The following is a 25,027-nucleotide window of genomic DNA, read 5'->3' on the forward strand; positions in this document are numbered from 1 at the left end:
AGATAATGCCAATTATCTGATTATATTATTCTTTATTTGGAGTTGTTATTTTAAGCCTTGTACAACTGTACTCATCTTACGTGTCTATTTTATACTTTTGCTTCTTTCCGTCCTTTGATTCCCATCTGTTGTTACAGCTTCTCTCTCTGTTTTACAGTGGTACCTCACAAGACGAATGCCCTGCAAGATGAATTTTTCGCAAGACGAATGCGTCTTGGGATTCTATGGGTGACTCGCAAGACGAATTCGTTTTGCGAAAAATTCGCCTTGCGGATCGCGGTTTCCCATAGGAATGCATTGAAATTTAATTAATGCGTTCCTATGGGCAAAAAACAAAAGAAAAGAAATTTCAATGCATTCCTATGGGAAACTGCGATTCGCAAGATGAATTTTTAACAAAACGAATTGACTCGCGGAACGAATTAAATTCGTCTTGCGAGGCACCACTGTGTATACATTATAAAATGAAATTGGTGGGTTTTTCCCTCCAACTCCTTGGCTATGAAGCTCACTGGGTGGCCCTGAGCCAGTTGCTCCTGCTTGGCTTAACCTACCTACCTCACAGGATCACCTACCTGTACCTCACAGGGAAATCAAAGCATTTAAAAAAAATCCTTCCAGTAGCACCTTAGAGACCAACTAAGTTTGTCATAGGTATGAGCTTTTGTGTACATGCACACTTCTTCAGATACTTCAGATCTCAAGAAGTGCGCATTCACACGAAAGCCCATACCTATGACAAACTTAGTTGGTCTCTAAGGTGTTATTGGAAGGAATTTATTATTATTATTTTTCTCGACTTTGTCAGACCAACACAGCTAGCTACCTGTAACAAATCAAAGCAAGCGCCCATCTGCCCCGGCTGTCAGGGAAGCCATTTCTGGTGCTGATGGGATTCAGAGTCCTGCAGGGTAGGATAAATTCTGACCCGGGTGCTGCCCGTCATCCCCGCACCCTTAACCCACAGAAAGAGCAAGACTCTTAGGGGCACGAGCGACATCCCGGAAGCGGCAAGCGAGGGCCGTAATTGAAAGCATTCCTGGACACCTTCCAGGACTCCTGCGGGAAATTCCAGGTTGGAGGGAGAAGGAGAAGAAGAAGAAACGCTACACAAAGAGGCCGTTGGGGAAACATGGAACTATAGGACTGTCCCATTGGGCAGAGGGATTTTGAACCCGCTTCTGAGCAGCACCAGGCAAACGCACAGCCCCACCCCGACGGCCACCAGCACCCCTGCCAGGGCCTTCAGGAAGGAAGTCCGGCTGCGGGTGAAAGAGGGGGGCCCCATGATGCTCAGCAGGGCGGTGCTCACAGTCAGCGTGTACACGATGGAGACCCCCGTGTTGAGGGCCACGATCTTGCCGAACTTGGCAAAGGGGGCAATGATGCAGAAGAAGAGGGGGACGGTGGCCATGACGGTGGTGATGGCGCTGGAAACGATAGCGACGCCCACGTGGTTGACCGCCTCGATTGTCCTCCACTGGCGGCTGGAGTTGGGGTCCTGAAAAAGCACGAGGGGGTGGGGTGGGGTGGGGGGAGAAGTGTGTTACAAAAGAAGATAAAAGTGTCAACACTGAGCTGGGGCATCCCCTAAAGCTAAAAACAACAGCAGATCAAAGCCAGATTTGAACTTGCCGTCAAATTTCTATACTAATACGAATACGCTAATATTTATTTACCATATTTATTTATTTATTTCCCGCCCATCTGGCTGGGTTTCCCCAGCCACTCTGGGCAGCTCCCAACAGAATATTAAAAACACGATAAAACATCAAACAAGGGCTGCCTTCAAATGTCTTCTAAAAGTCAGATAGTTGTTTATTTCCTTGACATCTGATGAGAGGGCGTTCCACAGGGCGGGCGCCACTACCGAGAAGGCCCTCTGCTTGGTTCCCTGTAACCTCACTTCTCACAGGGAGGGAACCGCCAGAAGGACCTCAGAGCTGGGCCTCGGTGTCCGGGCTGAACAATGGGGGTGGAGACGCTCCTTAAGGTATACTGGGCCGAGGCCATTTAGGGCTTTCAAGGTCAGCACCAACAGTTTGATTTTTTGCTCGGAAACATACTGGGAGCCAATGGAGGTCTTTCAGGACTGGTGTTATGTGGTCTCGGCGGCCACTCCCAGTCCCCAGTATAGCTGCCGCATTTTGGATTAGTTGTAGTTTCTGGGTCCCATTCAAAGGTAGCCCCATGTAGAGCACATTGCAATAATCCAAGCTAAACATCTGGATAGGTTTGTCCAAACGATAACGTTTTTTAGAGCAGGTACCTGCTTGTGTATCAAGGGGTAGGGAGTTGCAAATCATGCCACATTTTAAAAAATGGAGTTCTTACAAATGTGGAACAGGGAGTGCTCTTCTGCTAGGAAAAAAAGAGATGCTTGAGTTTAGCAAGAACTTCTCCCTTGTTCTCTTAGAATGGCGATGGTGCCCACCTGAGCTGAGCTCTTGCTGGGGGGGGGGGAAGCCCTGGGAATAGGTATAACATGACACCTGTAACAAACCTGATCAAAGCAGTCGAGTGGGCACTTATGGGGTAAAAAGGTAAAGGTAAAGGACCCCTGGATGCTTAAGTCCAGTCAAAGGTGACTATGGGGTTGTGACGCTCATCTCGCTTTCAGACCAAGGGAGCCGGCATTTGTCAACAGACAGCTTTCGGGTCATGAGGACACAGAACACTGTGACAGAAGCCAGAGTGCATGGAAATGCCGTTTACCTTCCCTCCACAGCGGTACCTATTTATCTACTTGCACTGTGTGCTTTTGAACTGCAAGGTTCGAAACTGCAAGGAGATGGGACAGAGCAACGGGAGCTCACCCCGTCGCGGGGATTCGAACTGCCGACCTTCTGATCAGCAAGCCCAAGAGGCTCAGTGGGTTAGACCAGGGGTCCTCAACCCCTGGGCCACGGACCGCTACCGGTCCGTGGATCAATTGATACCAGGCCGCCCAAGGAACATTTAAATACAATTAAATTAAAATTATTAAATCAAAACAATCTAAATAAAATATAAACAGTCAACGTCCTCCCCTTAGTGGGCCGTGGTAAAATTATCAAATGTTGACTGGTCCGCGGCAATAAAAAGGTTGGGGAGCACTGGTTTAGACCACAGCACCACCCGCGTCCTTATTATGGGGTAATGTGATCTTGTTGGTAGACTAGCCTCAAGTTTTTAAGGGCTCTATATACTAATAGCCAAACCTTGAATTTGTCCCAGTAGTGAACCAGGGCAGATCTCTGAGCTGAGGGTCTCACTCCTTCAGCATTCTGCACTAACTGCAGCTTCTGGACCAAGTGCGAGGGAAGCCCCACACAGAGCACATTGGAGTAATCTATAGTCTTGAGACTTGCGCCATTTGTTGTCATAAAATCAAGAAAAGGTATTTATTTACAGTGGTACATCAACTTACGAATTTAATCCGTTCCGAACGAACCTTCGTAAGACGGAAAATTCGTAAGTCAAAGCCAATGGGGATTTTTTTTAAAAAAAAATCCGTAAGTCGAAAAAATCCTATCTAAAAATTCGTAAGTCGAAAAAAACACATCCAAAATGGCGGACGGAACTCTGTTCGTAACTAGAAACATCCCCAAGTCAAGTCATTCGTAAGTCGAGGTACCACTGTATTTATTTATTTATTTATTTATTTATTTATTTATTTATTTATTTTAAAAAAGGACAGCTGTCCTACCTCCGCCAGGTGAAGCGGCAGGTTCTCTCCTGCCAGAAGGAACCCTTCCACGAGATGGACGCAATAGTCCACAGAGGAGCCGACGAGGATGGAGAGGGAGATGGCCTCCACTGCGCCCATTTCCCAGCCGGACAAATACATGATGGTCACTACTAAGCATACGACCCCTGCAGGGAGGACACATACGTAGGGGTAATGAAATGAAAGTTAACTATGAACGTTAGGAAGGTCTAGTTGGAGAGCTTCTGCCAGTCAGAGCAGACAATGCTGGGTCAAATGGACAGATAGTCCAATCAGGCAGGTTCCCGCATTCTCAGGAATCCAGGCAAGGAAGCCAAAGTTTCAAAATCACAACTAGGTACCTACCTAAAATGGTGAGCAGCACAGAAAGCAGGAGGAGGACGTGCGTGGTAAATATTGCAACAGCGGCGACACAAATCACGAGGGAGAGGATGAGGCCATATAGGGCACTCTGCACACCTGGGAAAGAGAGGCGGGTGGGTGGGGAAGAGATTTCATTTATTATGTTTAAAACATGCACACAAACTGTTTATCCAAAGAAGTGCAGGGAGGGCTGCAGCTCAAGTGGCAGAGCATCTGCTTTGGGAAAAGGTCCAGGCTCAACCCCCAGAGGCACCTCAAAGGCAGGAATGGAAATGTCCTAGAGAGCTGCTGCCAGTCAGTGTTGACAACACTGAACTAGATGGGTCAATGGTTGGAATCAGTATAAGGCAGCTGAAAGGCCTTGGGTCTTTGGGGGAACAGCTTCTTGTATGCAGAAGGTCCCACATCCAACCTCCCACTAAAAGGATTTTGTGGTGGGCCATGAGAAGGTGTTTTTTTGCCATTGCTGCATTTTAAGGGGTTGGACTAGATGATCCTCGGGACCCCTTCCTGCTCTACAATTCTATGATAGCCTATGTTCAACCCTTTGCCAACGGAGAGCCATTCCGAACTGGAATCAGTCTGACTTGGCAACTGTCCCCTGAATATGTCAATGGCCCTTGCTCACCAGGTCTCTTAATAGCTCCGCAAGTGGGGCGCACAATTTAGGGGAGCCCCTGGTGGATACCTGCATCTTTCCCTCTCATAAACGATGCTTTCTTGCCATTGCTGTAATTTTATCACTTAATTTTTCATTTCGTTGCAATGTGCTTTGAAAACAATTGTTTCCAAATACGTAGATACCTTTACCCAGTCAATAGATTCTACCAAGCCATCCTGGGGCGGCAGGAGAGGAATAATTCACAGCTGCCCCAACAATGAGAGATACATTTGCATTTCTATCCCACCATTTCTCCAAGGAGCTCAAGGTGGAGTATGCGGTTTTCCACAATCTCTTTTTTTATGTATAATTTTTATCAAATTTTCTGTTTTGCAATTAAGAATATTCATTTAAACATCCTTAAAATATCAATGACTTCCCTTCCTCTCTTTCCATGGTTCATTTTGCATATCATAAATCCCTGCATATTTTACATAAACTAAACTATTCAGTATTCCAGTAACAACAACAACAACAACAACAACAACAACAACAACAATTATTTATATCCCAGCATCTGGCCGGGTCTCCCCAGCCACTCTGGGCGGCTCCCAACAGAATATTAAAAACACAATAAAACATCCATCAAAACTTGTTCACTCTGTTCAATTGATCTTAATGCTGCCAACGTTTTCAAGCTGGTTTTCTACAATCTCCAATTTATTCCTACAACAGCCGTGTGAGGTAGGCCAGGCTGAGAGGCAGTGACCCAAGCGAGCTTCAGGGCTGAGTAGGGATTTGAACCCTGGTCTCGCCCAGGTCCTAGCCTGACACTGGCTCTCTAGTGTAGAAGTTGGACTAGCTCCACAGAGAGATGGGTTCAAATCCTCACTTAACAGGGCAGCCTTGGGGCTAGCCTGCTTTGGGAGAATAATAGAGGTGGGTGGAGCACAGACATGCAAATCACTCTCAACTCACAGTGTCTGCAGTGAATGGATACTCCCAATTTGCTGCCATTGACCCCATTCACAGCCATCCCTGGTTCTCCAAGTGGCTCCTTGAACAGGTAAAGGTAAAGGGAACCCTGGTCCAGTCGTGATCGACTCTGGGGTTGCAGCACTTATCTCGCTTTACTGGCCGAGGGAGCCGGCGTACAGCTTCCAGGTCATGTGGCCAGCATGACAAAGCTGCTTCTGGTGAACCAGAGCAGCACACGGAAACACAGTTTACCTTCCCGCTGTAAAAAAGGTAAAAGGTAAAGGGGCCCCTGACCATCAGGGGTCCAGTCGTGTCCGACTCTGGGGTTGCAGCGCTCATCTCGCTCTATAGGCTGAGGGAGCCGACGTTTGTCCGCAGACAGCTTCCGGGTCATGTGGCCAGCATGACAAAGCTGCTTCTGGCAAACCAGAGCAGCACACGGAAACGCCGTTTACCTTCCCGCCGGAGTGGTCCCTATTTATCTACTTGCACTTTGATGTGCTTTCGAGCTGCTAGGTGGGCAGGAGCTGGGACCGAGCAACGGGGGCTCACCCTGTTGCAGGGATTCGAACCGCCGACCTTCTGATCAGCAAGCCCTAGACTCTGTGGTTTAACCCACAGCGCCACCCGCGTCCCTTCCTTGAACAGGAGATGGAGGCAAAAAAAAAAGCCACTTACCTATGATCTCCATGAAGATCTGTTTCCAGTGCTCACAGGTCTGGAAGCCCCGGCGTAGAGCTGATCCTTCGGGGAACTGCTGGAGCTGATCCTGGAGGAAAGTTTCCCACTTGAGATAGTCAGAGTAGGTTTGAAAAGACGACTTCCCTTTGTAGGTTGTCTGAGAGAGACAGAAAGGGGTTCCCACTTCAGTCCTCAGGGTCTGCCTTGTTAGACTCCGAACTGAGATTGATCCAGCAGAAATCAAAATTTCAAATATACTGGACAACATTTTTATAGAAGTCACTGTCCAAAGATGCTGAGGAAGCCCCGTTGAGGTACATGCTGTGAGCCTGCGATATATTCTTTTGGGTCCAAAGTTGCATCAATTTTGCATCTGTGAACTCCTTCCTAATGGACGTCAGTTTTCTGCGGGTCTGAAGGGCTTAGATGTTTGGATTAAGTTTCATGCACTAATGGTGACTATCTGCAATGATGGTGGGGGGCTTTTCGTTACAAATATATTTTGTGCTATTCAGATATTCTTCCTTGTTCAAGGCATCTGTGAGGCACAGAGAGGCTCTGTGCCCTGAAATCTGGTGACTATATCTCCCTTACTCAATGAGGGCTAGAAACTTTACTTGTAGAACTCAAAAGATGAAGCGGTTGGGGATAACTTTCTTAGTACAGAAAGTATTGATCTGATGTGTAGAGATCTTTCCTATTCTACCTAATTCAAGAGGGTTCTGGAAGATTCCTGATGTTTGGGTTATTCCTTTAGAGAGACTGATTACAGCTGGCTTAAACTGATTCTCTTATCTCATCTAAACTTAGTTGGTCTTTAAGGTGCTACTGAAGGAATTTTTTTTATTTTACTTCTTATCTCATCTGTCAAAGTCATGCGGACTATAAAAGTAAGGCCAGAAGGAGCCTGGGTTTCACTTCCTATTTCTATCTCTTTTCCTTCTGGTGTGGTGTTCTGTACATAGTATGCTTGGTGCTAAGGTTTAGACTTATTATAAGTTATTGTAAGTTTAAGTTAAGTCTGCTGCAACTGGATTTCTTATGAACAGTGCCAATCCTGAATGTCTTATTTGTGACCACTATGCTAATTTGCCTTCAGAAGCAGTAAAGCTCTGCTGGATGAAATACAATTGCCTCTGGCCTATTTTGGGGGAATCCTACAACATGTTTTAAGTTTTCATTTGGCTAACTATACATTGGAAATCTGCTCTGGCTCAATATTGAGTAGAATTTCAATGACAACAACACACACAAAAGGAGTACACAAAAGAACAAAAGGTTTTCATCACTGCTTGTCCTGCTCAGAGTAGACCCAACTGAAGTTCACAGACAGGGTGAATTCAGGTCCATTTATTATTTCAAGGAGTCTACTCTGAGTATATAGCTCAGCTGGCTCAAAATCCAAAGCAGCTGCAATGGGGGTGACAGAATTCGGGTGGGGAGTCCTCACCGATTCGAAGGCCATGGAGATCCATAGGACTTTGCCTTCCTTCACTCCCACCGCCCCATGGGAGAGCTGTCCAGGAAGGAGGTTTGGCTCGGGAAGATTCTTGCATTCTGGGTGCAGCATCTGAAGGACAGTGGAGATACTGTATCCTAGAAAGATAGGGGATAGATAGATAGATGTACGGTTCCTTTTTGTGCAACCCAGCATACTTAACCATCATGGTGAGGCTTTCGATGCCTGCTAACCCTGGAAACTGCAGGAGTGGAGAGTTGCTCTTGTGTTCGAATCCTGCATGTGGGTTTCCCACAGGCATCTGGTTAGCCACTGTGAGAACATGATGCTGGGACTAGATGGGTCATTGACCTGATCCAGAAGGCTTTCCTTTTTATTTTTCAACAATTTTTATTAAATTTTCTGTTTTGCAATTTAAAATAATAGAATCACAGAGTTGGAAGAGACCACAAGGGCCATCCAGTCCAACCCCCTGCCAAGCAGGAAACACCAGCAAAGCATTCTTGACATATGCCTGTCAAGCCTCTGCTTAAAGACCTCCAAAGAAGGAGACTCCACCACACTCCTTGGTAGCAAATTCCACTGCCGAACAGCTCTTACTGTCAGGAAGTTCTTCCTAATGTTTAGGTGAAATCTTCTTTCTTGAATACTCATGGAAACATCCTCAAAATATCAATGACTTCCCTTTTCCCCTTCCCATGGTTCATTTTGCATATCATAAATCCCTGCATGTTTTACATACAGTAAACTAAATCATTCAGTATTCCATTATTAAATCCATCAAAACTTATTTGCACTGTTGAATTTATCTTAATGCTGCCAACTTTTCAAGTGTACACAATTCCCCCCCATATATTCAATAAACATTTTCCAATCTTCTCTAAACGTATGTTCTTCTTGTTCTCTTATTCTATATGTTAAGTCTGCAAGCTGTGCATATTCCATCAGTTTAAGTTGATATTCTTCTTGGGACCTCATTCATTTTCCATTTTGGGGCTAACAAAGCACGGGCTACAGCAGTGGCATACATTAATAACATTTTCTGACATGTGGGAATTTCAGTCTGAATGATTCCCTAACAGAAAACAGAAAGGACTCTGGGGTTTTTTGGGACAGTACTTTTAAACATTTTTTTCAATTAATTTTGGATTATTTCCCAATACTCTTTTACCTTTTACAGGTCCACCACATATGAAGGAACGTTCCTTCAACCTCCTTGCATCGAGCAGGCTATTATAAGGTTCTTATCTTAAATTCTCCTGAATTCCAGCTTAAGACTGTGACTAAATGAGTATTGTTTGGCTTGGACGTTCCTTGGCTTAAAAATTCCTCTTCACACAAAGCATATTTAAACTAAGAAACTCCCTGCCACAGGAGGCGGCGATGGCCACCGACTTGGAAAGCTCTAGAAGAGGAATGTAAAAATTCATGGAGGAGAGGGCTTTTGAAGACTACGAGCCATGATGGCTGTGCTCTGCCTCTGGTTATCACAAGAGAATCTTGGCATTCAGGTCTTGCTTGTGGGCTTTCCATCACTGACATCTGGGCAGGCAATGTGAAATATACTCGGAGTCGAGAGTGAATTTCATGCTCTTTATTCAGCTTGTAGTCATCAAGGAGAAGAAGAGAAGAAGAATGCCTTTTCCCCAAAACCATCTGCTTATATACATTATTTACACAATGGGCTTTGCGTGATTGGCTACTTCAGGGCTACACCTGTGGGCCAATCAGGTTGCGGATTCACTTCTGCCAGCTGCCTGATTGGCTGCTCCTGCAGGCCAATCAGGTTGCGGATTCACTTCCACCTGGAGTTGGATTGGGTGGCTCCTGCGGACCAATCAGACTGCTGATTCTGGATCCTATTGTTCTATGATTCAGCTCAGTACATAACACAATGTGAGGACAGGATGCTGGACTAGATGGGCCCCCTTCGGCCTGATCCATGCATATATAACCCTGTGTGTATCACACAACTTTGTTGGATTCACGGGGCGTTTCCATTTATGAAAACCTATGAATTTTTGCAGAATCATTGCGTCTAAGATGCACTGATTCCAGAAGAGAGGATTGATTGATCAATGTGATGAATAAACACAAACACAATGAAAGAGTTTTAATGTAGCAAGAAGGACAGCATCCATGTGGGTGAAGGAAGTCACATGGGCATTTGGGTAAATGGTGAATAGGGTATAGGGTTAGATGTGGGGAATCCGTTTATTTAATATATGTTGTGTACAGTGCTGAAATTGTATGGCAACTAACGTGTAATATGAATTTAATAAATAAATAAAGGGGGGAAAGCAACGAAAAGAGAAAACCTACACATTTGATGGCGCATAAAAGGTAAAGGGACCCCTGACCATTAGGTCCAGTCGTGACCGACTCTGGGGTTGTGCGCTCATCTCGCATTATTGGCCGAGGGAGCCGGCGTATAGCTTCCAGGTCATGTAGCCAGCATGACAAAGCTGCTTCTGGCAAACCAGAGCAGCACATGGAAACGCCGTTTACCTTCCCACTGTAGCGGTTCCTATTTATCTACTTGCATTTTGACGTGCTTTCGAACTGCTAGGTTGGCAGGAGCTGGGACCAACCAACGGGAGCTCACCCCGTCACAGGGATTCGAACCGCCGACCTTCTGATCAGCAAGCCCTAGGCTCAGTGGTTTAACCCACAGTGCCACCTGGGTCCCTTATGCACCTTATGGCGCATAGTAAGGGGCAATTGTGCCGTCAAAGCACACAGGGAGTTGGAAATAGTCAGAGATGCCCAGTTCGTGGCATGTTAGCAAGGTGTTACTCAGAATTGTGCATGCACTGAACATTTTACACACACACACACACACACACACACACACACACACAGTGCTTTTTTTCTGAGGGTACACGGGGGTACGCATACCCCTGAACATTTTGTGAATCTAAGTTTGGCCTCATTGAGGGGCAGTATTTCAATATGAGTAGGAAAATGAGAGTACCCCAAAAATCTTGGAGACTGCTATCAGCAGATGAAAACATTAGCAGGATTGCAATAACACTTGTAATGTAGCAAATACTATGGAGATAATGGAGCGGCATAAAATATGGACTACTGAATAGTATGCACTTGAAAAGGACTTGTGGGGGGGGGGAGGTGGGAAGTCCGGAGATTTGGAGGAATCTTTAAATATGGATGTATATGGTTATATTGTTATAATTTTATACTTGTAAAACCAAATAAAGATGATTTCAATACACACACACACACACACACACACACACATTTGGAAATAAAAATGATATGCATGCAATTCATGGATTTTACAATGGATGTCACAAGCAATTGGGCAAACAATCATAGAATTGTAGAATTGGAAGGGACCAAGAGGATCTAAATTTAGCTCAACCCCCTGCAACACAGGATTTTTTTGGCCAAGGTGAGGCTCGAACCAACAATCCTGAGTTTAAGAGTTTCCTGCTCTACCAACTGAGCTATCCTCACTTGAGACTACCGAGAAGGACAGAAGCATAGGCAAGGTAGACGGGCCCCGGACCCTCTAGTAGTTTCCACTGGCTCCCTCCCCTTTCCTGTCGGCTCTGCATACCTCTGTGATAACAAAGACACCCCCCCCCCCTACTCCAAATGGTGGGCAACAATGCTGGAAGAGGAGTCGACATACCCGAGGGCAGGCACTGGGCTCCTCCCGGCTTGACCAGCTCCATGTTGCCGGCAATAGCTTTGCAGATCCTACACAGGTTGCCAATCTCTTTGAAGAGGTCGAAGCCATCATCGTAGATGACGCTGCCCTTTCACAAGGAGACACAAACAGAAAGAGACAAACACATGAGGCAACGGGATCAAGTCGGGGAAGCAGAGACGTTGCTGGAAAGGGAACCCCGGGGTGTGCGTGTCATCCAGACTGACCCTCAGTCCTGTACAGGACCTGCAGTGCAGGAAATGGTACGATGGCAGCATCCCATGCAAAATGGCTGGTGAGCTCAGGAGTAGAAAATCTGGGGGTTTTTTTTTGACAAAGTAATAACCATAAATAAATAAGGATAGAAATGTGGAACTATCAAACCTCCCAAAATGTCAACACCTCTTGCGATGGTTTGACCCCCTTCTACAAACATATGTTCATTTATCATTCATAGCTATATCCCACACCTCTTTATCTTTATCATAGCTATATCCCACACCTGGCTATTGTAATTCGTGCAGCTGTCAATAAATCTGTGAGCAAGTCCTTCCTAGCCTGCAAATCTTCCACCCCATCGTAAATTGATAATAATGCTACCCTCTGGACTTTCGGTCAGTTTTAACTCAGTGATTTCTGTTAGGTCCTTAAACACGCTTTGCTGGAAAAAAAATGTACATATTTACACCCCCACCACATGTGAACATAATTCCTGTTTCCCAGCACCCCTTCAATATAACACCGAATATTCCTTGTTTATTTGACTTAATCTGGCTGGCGTTAAATATCACCTCCAAATTAATTTATAATAATTTTCTTTTATTCTTATAGACAACATTTTCAACGTATGTTTTTCCCATATTTCCCCTCGGCTTTGATCTATTCACCCTGTTGTCTCCTTTCCCCACACCTCTTTTAACTGATCTTCTTGATCCTCCGTTTCTAGTAATATTTTAGAAATTTCACTGGTTCCCCCTTTTATAACTGTATTTTCTTCTTTAAGAGTATCTGTTTAGCATGCAGAAGTTCCCAGTTTCCATCCCCTGCAACATCTTCTGGCCACTTCAGATGCTCTGCAGGCATAAAGTAAAGGTAAAGGAACCCCTGACCATTAGGTCCAGTCGTGACTGGCGCTCATCTCGTGTTATTGGCCGTGGGAGCCTGCGTACAGCTTCCAGGTCATATGGCCAGCATGACAAAGCCACTTCTGGCGAACCAGAGCAGCGCACGGAAACGCCGTTTGCCTTCCTGCCAGAGCGGTGCCTATTTATCTACTTGCACTTTGACGTGCTTTCGAACTGCTAGGTTGGCAGGAGCAGGGACTGAACAATGGGAGCTCACCCCGTCATGGGGATTCGAACCGCTGACCTTCTGATTGGCAAGCCCTAGGCTCAGTGGTTTAACCCACAGCACCACCCGCGTCCCAACAGGCATATCTGCAGGCATATTGGACAGATCTAGCCTGGTCCCTTGTAACAGCAGAGAACTAATCTGGGGAGAGCAGAGAGGGTATTGCATTCCTCCAAACCCTCCCACCCTGCGCAAGAAGGCAGGTGTACCATGTCTCCGATGACGTGGTTGTCCATGCGCTGGGACCGGTTTACCCCTAGGATCCCGAACACCACAAACACCATGGCTCCTGTGTCCACTAGGGGGCGCACCGCCGGTTTCCCACAGCTAGCGTTCCCGCAAGGGTTGAATCCAGAAGTGACGGACAACTTGACTTTAGGGGAGGCTGGAGGAGAAGATGTACAGGAAAAAGGCTGCGATTAGGATCTTGCTGAGAATTGTTTGCTTCGTTTAAACTTAAGAACTTATGAAGAGCCTGGTAGCTGGGTCAGACCAAAGATCCATCTGGTCTAGCATAATAATAATAATAATAATAATAATAATAATAATAATAATAATGTTATTTATACCCCGCCCATCTGGCTGGGTTTCCCTAGCCACTCTGGGCAGCTCCCATCAGAATATTAAAAACACAATAAAATATCAAACCCTATACAGGGTTGCCTTCAGATGTTTTCTAAAAGTCAGAGAGTTGTTTATTTCCTTGACATCTGATAGGAGGGTGTTCCACAGGGAGGGTGCCACCACTGAGAAAGCCCTCTGCCTTGTTCCCTGCAACCTCACTTCTCACAGTGAGGGAACTGCCAGAAGGCCCCCAGAGCTGGACCTCAGTGTCCGGGCTGGACGATGGGGGTGGAGACGCCCCTTCAGGTATACTGGGTCGAGGCCGTTTAGGGTTTTAAAGATCAGCACCAACACTTTGAATTGTGCTTGGAAATGTACTGGGAGCCAATGGAGGTCTTTCAGGACCGGTGTTATATGGTCTTGGCGGTCGCTCCTAGTCACCAGTCTAGCTCCCACATTAGCTGCAGTTTCTGGGTCACCTTCAAAGGTAGCCCCACGTAACCTGTTCTCAGAGTGGCCAACCAGATGCCTGTTTGCAGGATCCAAGCACAAGAACCCTCCCCCCTCCTGCAGTTTCCAGCAACTAATATTCAGAGGCATTTCCTGCCTCCAACAGTCGACAGCTGTCAGGATTCGAAGCCAACGACAGCCTCACCGCAATGGCTATTTGTTCCGAGTCGAATGAAAACAAACTCTTTATCTGTCTCTCTTTCCAGGATCCACCAACCTTTGAATGCTGCACAACAGAGATAAGAGGAACTGGTGGTGGTGGTGGAAATCTCAGGCTCCCTCCTGGCAAGTGAGATGCTACTGCCAGGGGTTCTCTCACAGAGGGAAGCGAGCAGAAAGCACCTCAATATGCAGAAGCGGGGTTTTGCTGGGTGCAACCTCCTGAGGCTCCCCTGAGGGGCCTGATCCTCAGCTCCCTCACTTGCAACAGCATGGATCTGATGCAGCAAAAAAGGAAATAAAATACGCCTTCCAACTTCTTCCTGAGGTAGGAGTCAGCAAGACTTTGGATGCGCCAGTAAATCTGATACTCAACCAATCCCTTGTTAGGTTTGCCCTGGAAGCAAGTGAATCTTCGGGGCCCATTTTAAAAAACATCCAGAGCAGCAGTGACATGAAGCAGATCCCACGGGAGGGAATTCCACTGGCGTGGGGCCACCCCCAAAAGGCCAGTCTGGTATCTATCAGTCTGATGCTTTTGCAAAACATGATGGGAGAAAAAGGGCACAGCTCCCGGGACCAATCTTAAGGTCTACGCGGGTTTATAGGAGCATAGGTGTTCCTTCAGATAACCAGGTCCCAAACCACTTAGCGCTTTCAAAAGGTCAGGAGCAACACTTTGAAATGTGGCCTTTGCAACCGTGGGCTTGGGCTTCAGAAAAACAACCAGGCTATTTCTGGTGAGGTCTTTAAAAAAGAGAGTTAGTTCTGTGTTCATTTCTGAGTCAATCCAATGTGGCTCAACCCTATTTTTATTTTATTTATGATTTTCAGTTTCATACACTTCAATAATTTTCCAATCATTTTAACATTAAAAAACTCAACTTCCTTCCCCCTCTTTCTGCGGTTCCTTAAATTTATTTTTAGTATTTTCAGCCTATCCAAATTAACTTAATGTACTCATTTATCCACCTGCTTTAAATATATACTCTTATGAAACTGCAGGTTATTACGATAATCTAATGCGGCTCGACTCTGGCAACAAATTGAGGCTGTGTGAATTGCACAAATGTGATTTAAGGCATTTGCTGAATTGCCCTTAATGGATCATGGTCCTGCTACTCCTTGCCTGTTCAGGATGGGAAGCAGGAGCCAGGAAAGAGGAAGGGGGAGGTTTTGTAGCTGGTTGATAAGCCTGAGCTGTGACCAAGAAACACGCTGATGCTTTGAGGGAACTGAGGCTACCAGTGTAGATAGCATAAAAATAGGATTAAGTAAAACCATAGGAGGAAGAGACTATTTTACACATCACTTGGGAAGACAGACAAACTACTGGAACTGGAAGAAGCAAAGATCCCCAGTGTCGAAGCGATGATTTTTCAACATCCACTTTGTTGGACTGGTCATGTTGTGCGGATGCCTGATTATCATCCTCCAAAGCAACTGCTCTATTCTGAACTTAAAAATGGAAAGCGTAATGATGGTGGTCAACAAAAGAGGTTTAAAGACTCTCTCAAGGCAAATCTAAATTTAAAAAGTAGTATAAACACCGACAACTGGGAAACACTGGTCTGCAAACGCTCCAACTGGAGAACAGCCTTTATCCAAGGTGTCATGGAGTTTGAAGATGCTCAAACTCAGGACACAAGGGAGAAACATGCTAAGAGGAAGTTACAGGTAGGTAGCCATGTTGGTCTGACGTAGTTGAAACAAAATAAGGTATCTGAAGAAGTGTGCATGCACACAAAAGCTCATAACAATGACAAACTTAGTTGGTCTCTATGGTGTTGCTGGAAGGAATTTTTTTATGCTAAGAGGAAGGCATGCTTGGCAAATCCACACCGTGATCAACTCCCGCCTGCAAACCAATGTCCCCACTGTGGAAGGACGTGTGGATCCAGAATTGGCCTCCACAGTCACTCAGGGACTCACTGTTAAGGGGAGACAATCTTAATCAGCTACGAGGGATTGCCAAAGAAGAAGAAGCTCTGCCCCCAGGGTCAGAGGGGTGAGGGCTCATGTGCTTGAATCCTGCTTGCAGTTTCCCCACAGGCATCTGAGAAAAGAATGCTAGGCTAGATGACCCACTGACCTGCTCCAACAGGGGTTTCCTGGCATTCTTTTCGAAGCCACACAAATCCCACCACGTCTCACCTTTCTCGCTCGGCACGTACAAGAAGCCTTTGTTTGGTCCATCGGGGCTCGAGCTAAGGAGGCAGCCAGGTGGAGCCATGCAGACTCGGCCGTGGTAAGGGGGCTTGTGGGACTGGGCAAAGTAGAGCTTCCTAGAAGAAGGAAAGAGGAGAGTAATGAAGTCGGACGATCAATATGAGCGCTACAGAACATCACGCCCGTCCCTCGGGGCTTCAGGGACGTGCCAGAACCATTTCAATGTCTGCATCTCTCCCTCCGTCCCACAGAGTTGACCCAGATTTTGCAGCTTTGACAGCAGAGACCAACAGGTGAATCGTCTGCCGATAGGGCAACGAAGGACGGTGCCATTCACATAGAAGCTTTTCTATGGGATTCTATGGGGTTATACAGTGGTACCCTGGCTCTCAAATGCCTTGGAACCCAAACACTGCAAACGGTTTGAGAACTTTTTTCGGAAACCGAACGTGCTCCATTTTGAGTGTTACGCTTCCGATTTGAGTGGCACACTTCTGTTTTGAGTGGCACACTTCCATTTTGAGGGTTACGCTGACGTCTGTCTGTTTTTGTTTTTGCAGATTTTTTGTTTGATTGATTGATTGATTGATTGTGTGACTGCAGGAAATTGTTTATTGCTTTCATTTTATGGATCAATAGTCAATTCTAGCACGAGGGGGGGCCACCTAAATCATATAATTTGGTATTTGGATCAGTGGTATTAGCAGTGCTTTTTTCTAAAATAATCTTTAGGGGTACTCTCATTTTGACTCAAGAAAACCACCATGTTATAGTTCAAATCGGGGGAAATAAACATAGTAAATGGACAAAAGTACAAAGATTCACAAACTGTTTAGGGGTATCCGTCCCTGTGTCCCCCCAGAAAAAAGCACTGGGTATAAGTAGTTATATTATAATTTGCTATTGTTATAATGAGGCTAATATTGGATTGCAATTGAAAAATCAATAAAAATTATTATAAAAAAGAATGTTGCTGCTGCAATGGGATAGCTCAGTCAGTAGAGCATGAGACTCTTAATCTCGAGGTCATGGGTTCGAGGTCAGAGGGTTGGACTAGATGACCCTCCTGGTCCATTCTAACCCATGTCAGAGTTTAGTCACTGGGCCTTTACCTCGTGCGCTGCTGTTCCTTTGCAGCCACGTAGAAACTGAAGTCGAATTTCCACCCTCTCTTGGCGTCGCACGACAAGGTGGTCACCATCCACTTCTTGGGGCCCGTCTGTTGGACATGCCCTACTGTGGACATACAAGCGGTCAGCCTCTTGGTGAAGTTACCGTAAGGAACTCTATACACCTAAGCAATGGATTAATGAAAACAGAAGACTTCACTAACACATGTCTCGGAGCCGAGGAAAATGGGACGCAAAAAAAGAGAGAGAGATTAGCATCGCACACTTTCCCCTGCATGAAGCGGCAACTAGATGATAAGGGCTTCCGGGCTTAGTGTGTACATACGCACGCACACACACACACACAAGATTGTGTGCTAAAACTATTGCACAAGCCCAGCTCCCTCTAACCAGTAACCAATGGGTGCAAATTGCAAGGACTAGACATTAGGAATGACTTTCGGATGGCAAGAGCTGTTTGACCGTGGAACGGACTCCCTCGCAAAGGGATAGACTCCCTTTCCTCTTAAACAGAGGCTGGTTGGGCCATCTGTCGGGGATTCTTTTGCGGAGATTCCTGCATGGCAGGGGGTTGAGCTAGATGACCCTCTGGGTCCCTTCCAACTCTATGATTCAATAATAATAATAATAATAATAATAATAATAATAATAATAATAAAATTATACCCCACCCATCTGTCTGGGCTTCCCCAGCCACTCTGGGCGGTTCCCAACAGAATATTAAAAATAATAATCAAACATTAAAAACTTCCCTAAACAGGGGGAAATTCCCTGCAAATTCCATGAGATAGCAGTGGGTGAGGCCAAATGTAGTTTAATGACATCGGGAGGGACAAATGTCCCCCTCTCCTGCCCTAAACAGGGAACCTTGAGCGCTATCGGACAATTACTAATAATATACAAATAAAACCAGTCACACATGTTGCAACAGGACTCCGGGGGAAAGGAAGTCCCATGGGTTTACCCCAGAGACGTTCCCTATATCTCCGCCTTCCCTGCCCTGCATGAAGCTGCATTAATGAGAGCATTATGTCTTAGCCACATGGGTTATTGATAGGTGCTCTGGAAACTCACCAGGAAAGAGGGGATGTCTCCGTCTCCTGCTGACACGGTCTGCCATGGCGCTGGGACGGTGGCATTAAGAGAGAATCTGTAGACCACTGGCCGGCCTTTGCCTTTGGATTTGAAGATGTAGACTGTTCCCTGGGGGTCTGCTGTAGAACATGGTACAGTCAGCCTGAGGGGGCCCTGAAAAACCCACCCACCAGCCGGACTTCACCCTCAACATCACCACAGACAATTGAGCTAGACGACCTTCCCAGAACTGCGTGCCAGCAGAGGACTAAGAGAAATTGTTTTTTGGTTAAAGGTTCTCCAAAGGCAGCATATTCACAGAGGAGGCTGACTTCCGCCTCTCTGTATGAGTCACTGCTATTGATCGCATTCTGCCACTGGGTGGGGTGGGGTGAGGTGGATTGTCGGATCTGTTCCTTTTCCATGTGGAATATTTCCATGTGGAATATCCTAGCCACGCCATGAATCCAAAACACATTTAATTCAAATGGCTCCCCCACCCCACCCCACCAAGAATCCTAGGAACTGTATTTTGTTAAGTTGCAGCTCTGTGAGGGGTCGACTACAGTTCCCATCAGTCTTTGGAAGAAGCATCATGCTTTAAATGTATGTGTGGATGTGACCTGCGATCGAATGGTTCAAATCATTCTACATGTAGGACATCGGGCAAGAGAAAGAGGCTGCCTGTCCCATCTCTGTATGTATATTTGTTCTGAGCTTGCCTTCACCCAAGCCTAAATCAGTGACACAGAAAAATAGAAGGCATCCCCAAATACCAAAAAAATAGAAGGCATCCCCAAATACCAAAAAATAGAAGGCATCCCCAAATACCAGGCACCCCCAAACTGCGGCCCTCCAGATGTTTTGGCCTACAACTCCCATGATCCCTAGCTAACAGGACCAGTGGTCGGGGAAGATGGGAATTGTAGTCCAAAACATCTGGAGGGCCGGAGTTTGGGGATGCCTGGCTTATACAGCCTTCACCAACCTGGTGTCTTCCACATGTTTTGGACTACAACTCCTTATCAGCCCCAACCAGAGGTATGAAAAGACTACTACATTTCTCAGTCCAAGATATACCCAGCAAGGGAACAACCTGAGATAAAGAAATGGTGTCTATGTTTGCCTATTTTCCTCTTCCCTCCTCCTCTCTCTTTCCTTTTGTGTAGTGACTTTTAGATCGCCCTGTTCCAATTTATCTTATGTGAGCCGCTTTGGGCACCTTTGCGGCTGAAGAGCAGGCTTACAAAGTCTTTAAGTAAAGAAAAAAACCCAGCCACCAGAAGCTTATGGAACATTGTCGGAAAGAGCTTTCATAGCTTAATTGGAACCAGCCAGTTTAGGGACAGATGTTAAATAAACAGGAAATCATGCTCTATACCGTATCAGGTTTCCTACAAGAGTACTCAGAGGTGTGTGTGTGGATGTAAAGTATAGAGGAATGTGGGAATTGTTTGTGAACTCACCTTGTACAATTCCATCCCCTGCAGCACTTCCTCGGCTACCCCACACAAGGCCAGACCCCCGCTTCTTCTTCTCCAGAGAGGTACGGATGTTATTCTGCAGATTACGAGGTTTTTCCTGAAACAAGCCTGTCGCACAAGGTTAGTCAGGGACAAAAGGATCTCCAGCATCAAGAGGAGGACAACTAGCCCCCCCCCTGCAAACAAGGCTTTCAAGCAGGGGATCTTATCCCAATCTCACCTGGAAAACACAGGGATCAAATCTAGGACCATTTACATGCAAACCTTGTGCAAAACTGAGCTACAGCCTTTCCCTTAAGACACAGAAACATCAGAAGCTGCCTTATACAGAGTCAGGCCACTGGCCCATCAGTATTGTCTACTCTGACTGGCAGCAACTCTTTAGGGCTTCAGACAGGAAGTCTTATCCTGGTCCTGGAGATATTTATTTCTCCAAGGAGCTCAAGGTGGCTCTCCCCAACTCATTTAATCAACCCCGTTAGGCTGAGAGACAGTGACTGGTCCAAGGTCACCTAGCCAGCTTCACGAGTGAGCATGGATTCGAACCTCGGTCTCCCACTCCTTTGCCTGACACTCTAACCTAGTGGGAGTTGTAGTCCAAAAGCAGCCAGAGACCCCAGTTTGGGAAACGCTGCTCTAACCATTACACCACACTGGGGAGGAATTTCTTTCCCCCTTTGGTCATGATCTTGGGAGAGGCTGATGGGAGCTTAAGTCATAGTGGCTTCTCCCACAATTTGATGCAAGTTCTGCACCACAACCAGCTCCGAAACAGAATCTTGCTCCATACAATCCAGCTTCAGATGCAAGGCCGTGCTCTCCAACCCAGGCAGGTCCCCTTCCCAAGACCCCTTAAAAACACTGTATGGAAAAGCAGGGTGGTACTATTTTGCACCAACATGGAAGCAGCCCTCCTGGGATCTGGCAGGTAGGATGGCTCTCTGTTGACCAGCAGTCTCTGGGTTTCTAGCCGAGAGGCCCGACTCACCTGAGCAGGTGATACACGAGATGCCCTCAGCGCTCAGATTGTACTTTAGGTCCAGCAGGACCTGGATGTTGGTGTCGGGCCTGAAGAGAAGGGGAGCCCGGCTTGCTGGGCGGAGGCGGCTGGCGAAGAAGACAGACAGAAGGAGAACAGAGAGGAAGAGCCCTGGAAGAAGAAGAAACAGGGAAGAGGGTCAAAGATGGACCATGCCAGCATCTTCTCACCTCGCATCCCACTTCCGAATAGGAACAATGTCAGCATTGTGGGACCCAACAGGGAATAAGGAGATGAGGCACAGCAGGTTGGATCCCTACTCAGAGTAGACCCAACTAACGTGTCAGACATAGCTAACTTAGGCCCCATTCATTTCAATGGCTCTACTCTGCACTGGATCCGACCCCAGGTGGTGCTCAGGATAATCATGACTCGCTCGATGCAAGGAAGGGAAAGAGTTTCCACCCTGAGAGCCACATGCACACCCAGGAGAGGCTTCTGGGGCCACATGCCAGTGGGGTGGAGGTAGCCAGATGGAAGAGCTGGCAGGGAAACAGCTAGGGCTCTCACTTTTGTTCCAATCCTGCAAAAGAGAGGTTTCTATGCACACACAGGACACACACAGATAGCTTGTCATTCTCCTTTCAGGCAAGGAAGAGGCATGATCACAGTTCACAATCCGTAACAGTGGGGTGTCGCCGGGGGAGAGCGAGTGTGGCTTAGGGGAGGTGGGTGTGGTCTGGGGTGGAGAGGCGTGGCCTGAGGATGGGGCCATGGCCTGTGGAGATTCCTGAAGCCAAGTCAGAGAGACCTGTCAGGTGCCATGTGGCCACCAAGTCTGGAGCCCCCCACCCCACCTCTGATGCTGTCCGAGCTTTGAGTAATTTAGTGATTTCTGTTTCGAAAAATCACATAAGCCACTTTGGCAGGTGGGGAGAGGGCAGCTGGGCCAAATAGCATACCTGAGTCTCTTGTTCTACAAATTTTAATTCCAGGAGTTTACATTTGAACCTTTCAATGGAATTTGCTATTATCTGTAGTCCAATAGGTTTGTTTTTTTAATATTGCTTTAATTTAATTACTTTTTAATAATTATCTTTTACATGTTTTCAGCTCTTTGTATTTTATCTGTATAGTTTTAAGCTGCCTTGAGTCCTGGTCTGGGGAAAAGCCAGGATATGAATACATTGATTATGATTAATAATAATATTGTTTATTTTGTGCATTTTGATTATATTAATAATATAGTTTCCTTTGTGCGTTTTGATCACATTTCATTGGTTTTGAAATATAGAAGTCCTTCTTCTACATTTCACTGGTCGTGTAACTGGTTTCTACAGTTTGCAAACTGCTTTGGAACCTAATGGGGCACCTAGCAGAATATAAATTAATAGATAATCATATAGCAATAAATATTGGATCTCCGCAAAACAGATCCAGGAATGCTTACCAACAATCACCCATCTGCTCTTCACGGCTGACCACAAAACCCAGACCTGGAGGAGCTCCTGTAGGTGAGCGATGAGATGCCCTTGGCTGTTATTCTTGGTGGGGAGCGGAAGACTCTCAGGCAGCACTGAGACCAAGGGAACATCTCCCATTTCCAGAGTCACTAGCAAAGGAGCAAAGAACACTTTTAAGAACAAAGGCTCCTTTCCCTTCCTTTTCATCTGCCCCAAATCTTCCAGCATTCACCTTCACTGGGTTAATCTCTGATATAATGAGAGGGAGGAAAGTCCTTCTTCACACAGTGAATAAGTTAGACTGCGGAACTCTCTCCCACAGGAGCCAGTGAGGGATGGCATAAAAAGAAGGCTGGCATTAAAAGATGACAGAAACAGTGGAAGAAGACTGGAAGAAATTTAAAGTTTATTTAAAGAATAAGCATATAATAGAGTAGAATCAATGGAAGTGAAGGAGATACAAGGAGGTTGTAGATAATAACAAGTTAAGAAATAAGTATTGTTAGAAGTAGTTATATGTATGTAGAAAGAAATGGAATAGTAGAGAAGGTAAATATCAAGGATTATAAGATATAGAATTAAGTCAATTTTTAAGTAAAGTTAGTTGTTTATTATGATTTTGAAATTACTAAAAGGGATTTACATTTTAACACAGAAGGAGGAGGAATGAGGAAGTCATTAGATGAGATAAGAAGAGAGATTATGAAATAAGAATTATTATTATTATTGTATTTAGGTGTTTTTGTATTTTGAATATTTTTTGGTTGTTATTTTTGTTGTATCTGTTGTCTGTTATAAAAATCAATAAACATATTTTTTAAAATAATAAAAGATGGCATTAAAAAGAAGGTTGGGCAAGTTCATGGAGGCGGATAGGTTTGCTGTCAGTGCCGACTAGCCACCAATATTTATCATTCATTCATTTTCTTTACATGCTCATGGTGGTGGACTTTCCCTTTTTATTCTCACAACAATCCTGTGGGGTAGGTTGTGCTCAGTGCCACTGGCCCAAGGTCACATCCATCCCACTGAGTGGGGAGATTTGAAACCGGGTCTCTAAGCACTACACCAAACTGACCCCTTATTTTCTGAAGTGCAGCAACCAGACCCGTACACAGATCGCCCATTGCAGTTGCACCCTAGATTTGCACCAATGGGCGATATAATATCTGCAGCTTTATTTTCAATCTCTCTCTCCCACCAATCCCAGGGATGAAATTTGCAAAGCCAAAATTCTGAAATGATGACCCCTCCATTTAGCACCTCCCTATTGTTAGTCTTGTTTACCCCCCCCAAAATATATATCCTGAAAGCATGGGTGTAGCCAGGGGGTCAGCTGCTCCCCCGAAATCAAATCAAATAATAATAACACTTAACTAAAAGTAGAAATTGTCAACATCAATGTCCCAACTAAAGGTCCCAACCAAAGAAGAATGGCAACTTAAATTGACAGAATATGTACAACTTGCAGACTTCACATATAGAATAAGAGAACAAGAAGGAACATACGTTTAAAGAAGATTGGGAAACGTTTAGTGAATATATGGGGAATAATTGTGTACAGCTGAAAACGCTGGCAGCGTTAAGATAAATTCAATAGTGTAGATAAGTTTAGATGGATGCAGTAATGGAATACCGATTTTGTGGTTTTTGTAAAAAATATGCAGGGATTTTATGATATGTAAAATGAAGCATGGAAAGAGAAGAAGGGAAGTCATCGATATCTTAAGGATGTAAAATGTTTATCTTTCATTGTAAAACACACACACACACACACACACACACACACACACACACACACACACATCAGTATATATACCGTATACATTATATTATATATATATGCGCGCACATAAATCGTAGAAAAATTCTGACAGATTTTTTTGAGCACTTGGGGTCAAAAGAAGGTAATTTAAAACAACTGTTGTGGAGACATTCCATTCAAAATCTGCTAGACAGAGCCAGACAAAGGATGATGAAAGGTGGGTGTTCTGCCCCCCCCCCAAAAAACATAAATCCTGGCTATGCCCATGCCTCAAAGTATGGTTCCTCCTCGGTTTAGCATGCATGTTGGAGAGAAGCACTCTCTTCCTTCATTATAATTACAGCCTCATGCATGCATACACAGAACTACCTTCCCTGCCCCGTTGACCTGAGGGGGTCCCCGGAGGAAATTGCCCTCCTGTCTCATATTATTCCAGAAACGCTGCAAAGAAGCCATTTCCATAAATTACCATGCAGGGCAGGGGTGGCATATCAACGAGGTGAAGCGCCTGGCGAAGCAGGAGCGCTTTGCGGGAGGAAAAACAAACTCTCCAGCTGAGCAAATGCTCTTGGTGAGGAAGCCAGTACCCCAAGTCGGCTCTGAGAGTTTCAGGGGGTGGTCGGTGGGGAGATCATAGGAATAAAAACACAAGGAGAGCCCGGCTGGATCGAGCCAACGGCCCGGCTAGTCCAGCATCCCATTGTCTGGGTTATAGGTAGAATCGTAGAATTGCAGAGTTGGAAGGGACCCCGAGGGTCATCTAGTCCAACCCCCTGCAATGCAGGAATCTTTTTGCCCCATAAGGGTCTCAAACCCACGACCCCGAGATTAAGTCTCATGCTCTACCGACTGAGCTATTGGGATGGAAGAATCTGGCAATCCCAATTCTTTGCATCTCAGTTTCTTTAAATTCAGT

The 25,027-nt window shown here is 45.7% G+C and overlaps 1 protein-coding gene across 1 annotated transcript in view; it reads right to left on the minus strand.

Moving 5' to 3' along the window:
* Positions 1-802: 802 nt before the first annotated feature.
* Positions 803-25,027, minus strand: part of DISP3 (dispatched RND transporter family member 3) — a 71,916-nt gene continuing 47,691 nt past the window's right edge. The window contains exons 9-21 of the mRNA XM_035119553.3: positions 22,334-22,495; positions 20,893-21,054; positions 19,887-20,012; positions 18,421-18,560; positions 17,329-17,510; positions 16,202-16,332; positions 13,024-13,199; positions 11,447-11,573; positions 7,783-7,928; positions 6,330-6,489; positions 4,055-4,168; positions 3,689-3,855; positions 803-1,501 (exon numbers count right to left, since the gene is read on the minus strand). Coding sequence (XP_034975444.3) covers positions 1,139-1,501; positions 3,689-3,855; positions 4,055-4,168; positions 6,330-6,489; positions 7,783-7,928; positions 11,447-11,573; positions 13,024-13,199; positions 16,202-16,332; positions 17,329-17,510; positions 18,421-18,560; positions 19,887-20,012; positions 20,893-21,054; positions 22,334-22,495 — 2,156 coding nt within the window. The 3' untranslated portion in view covers positions 803-1,138. The remainder of the gene's footprint in view (positions 1,502-3,688; positions 3,856-4,054; positions 4,169-6,329; positions 6,490-7,782; positions 7,929-11,446; positions 11,574-13,023; positions 13,200-16,201; positions 16,333-17,328; positions 17,511-18,420; positions 18,561-19,886; positions 20,013-20,892; positions 21,055-22,333; positions 22,496-25,027) is intronic.

The sequence above is a fragment of the Zootoca vivipara genome, chromosome 6 (genome assembly GCF_965207765.1).
Source record: "Zootoca vivipara chromosome 6, rZooViv2.hap1.1, whole genome shotgun sequence".
In the NCBI taxonomy this organism is placed as follows: domain Eukaryota; kingdom Metazoa; phylum Chordata; class Lepidosauria; order Squamata; family Lacertidae; genus Zootoca; species Zootoca vivipara.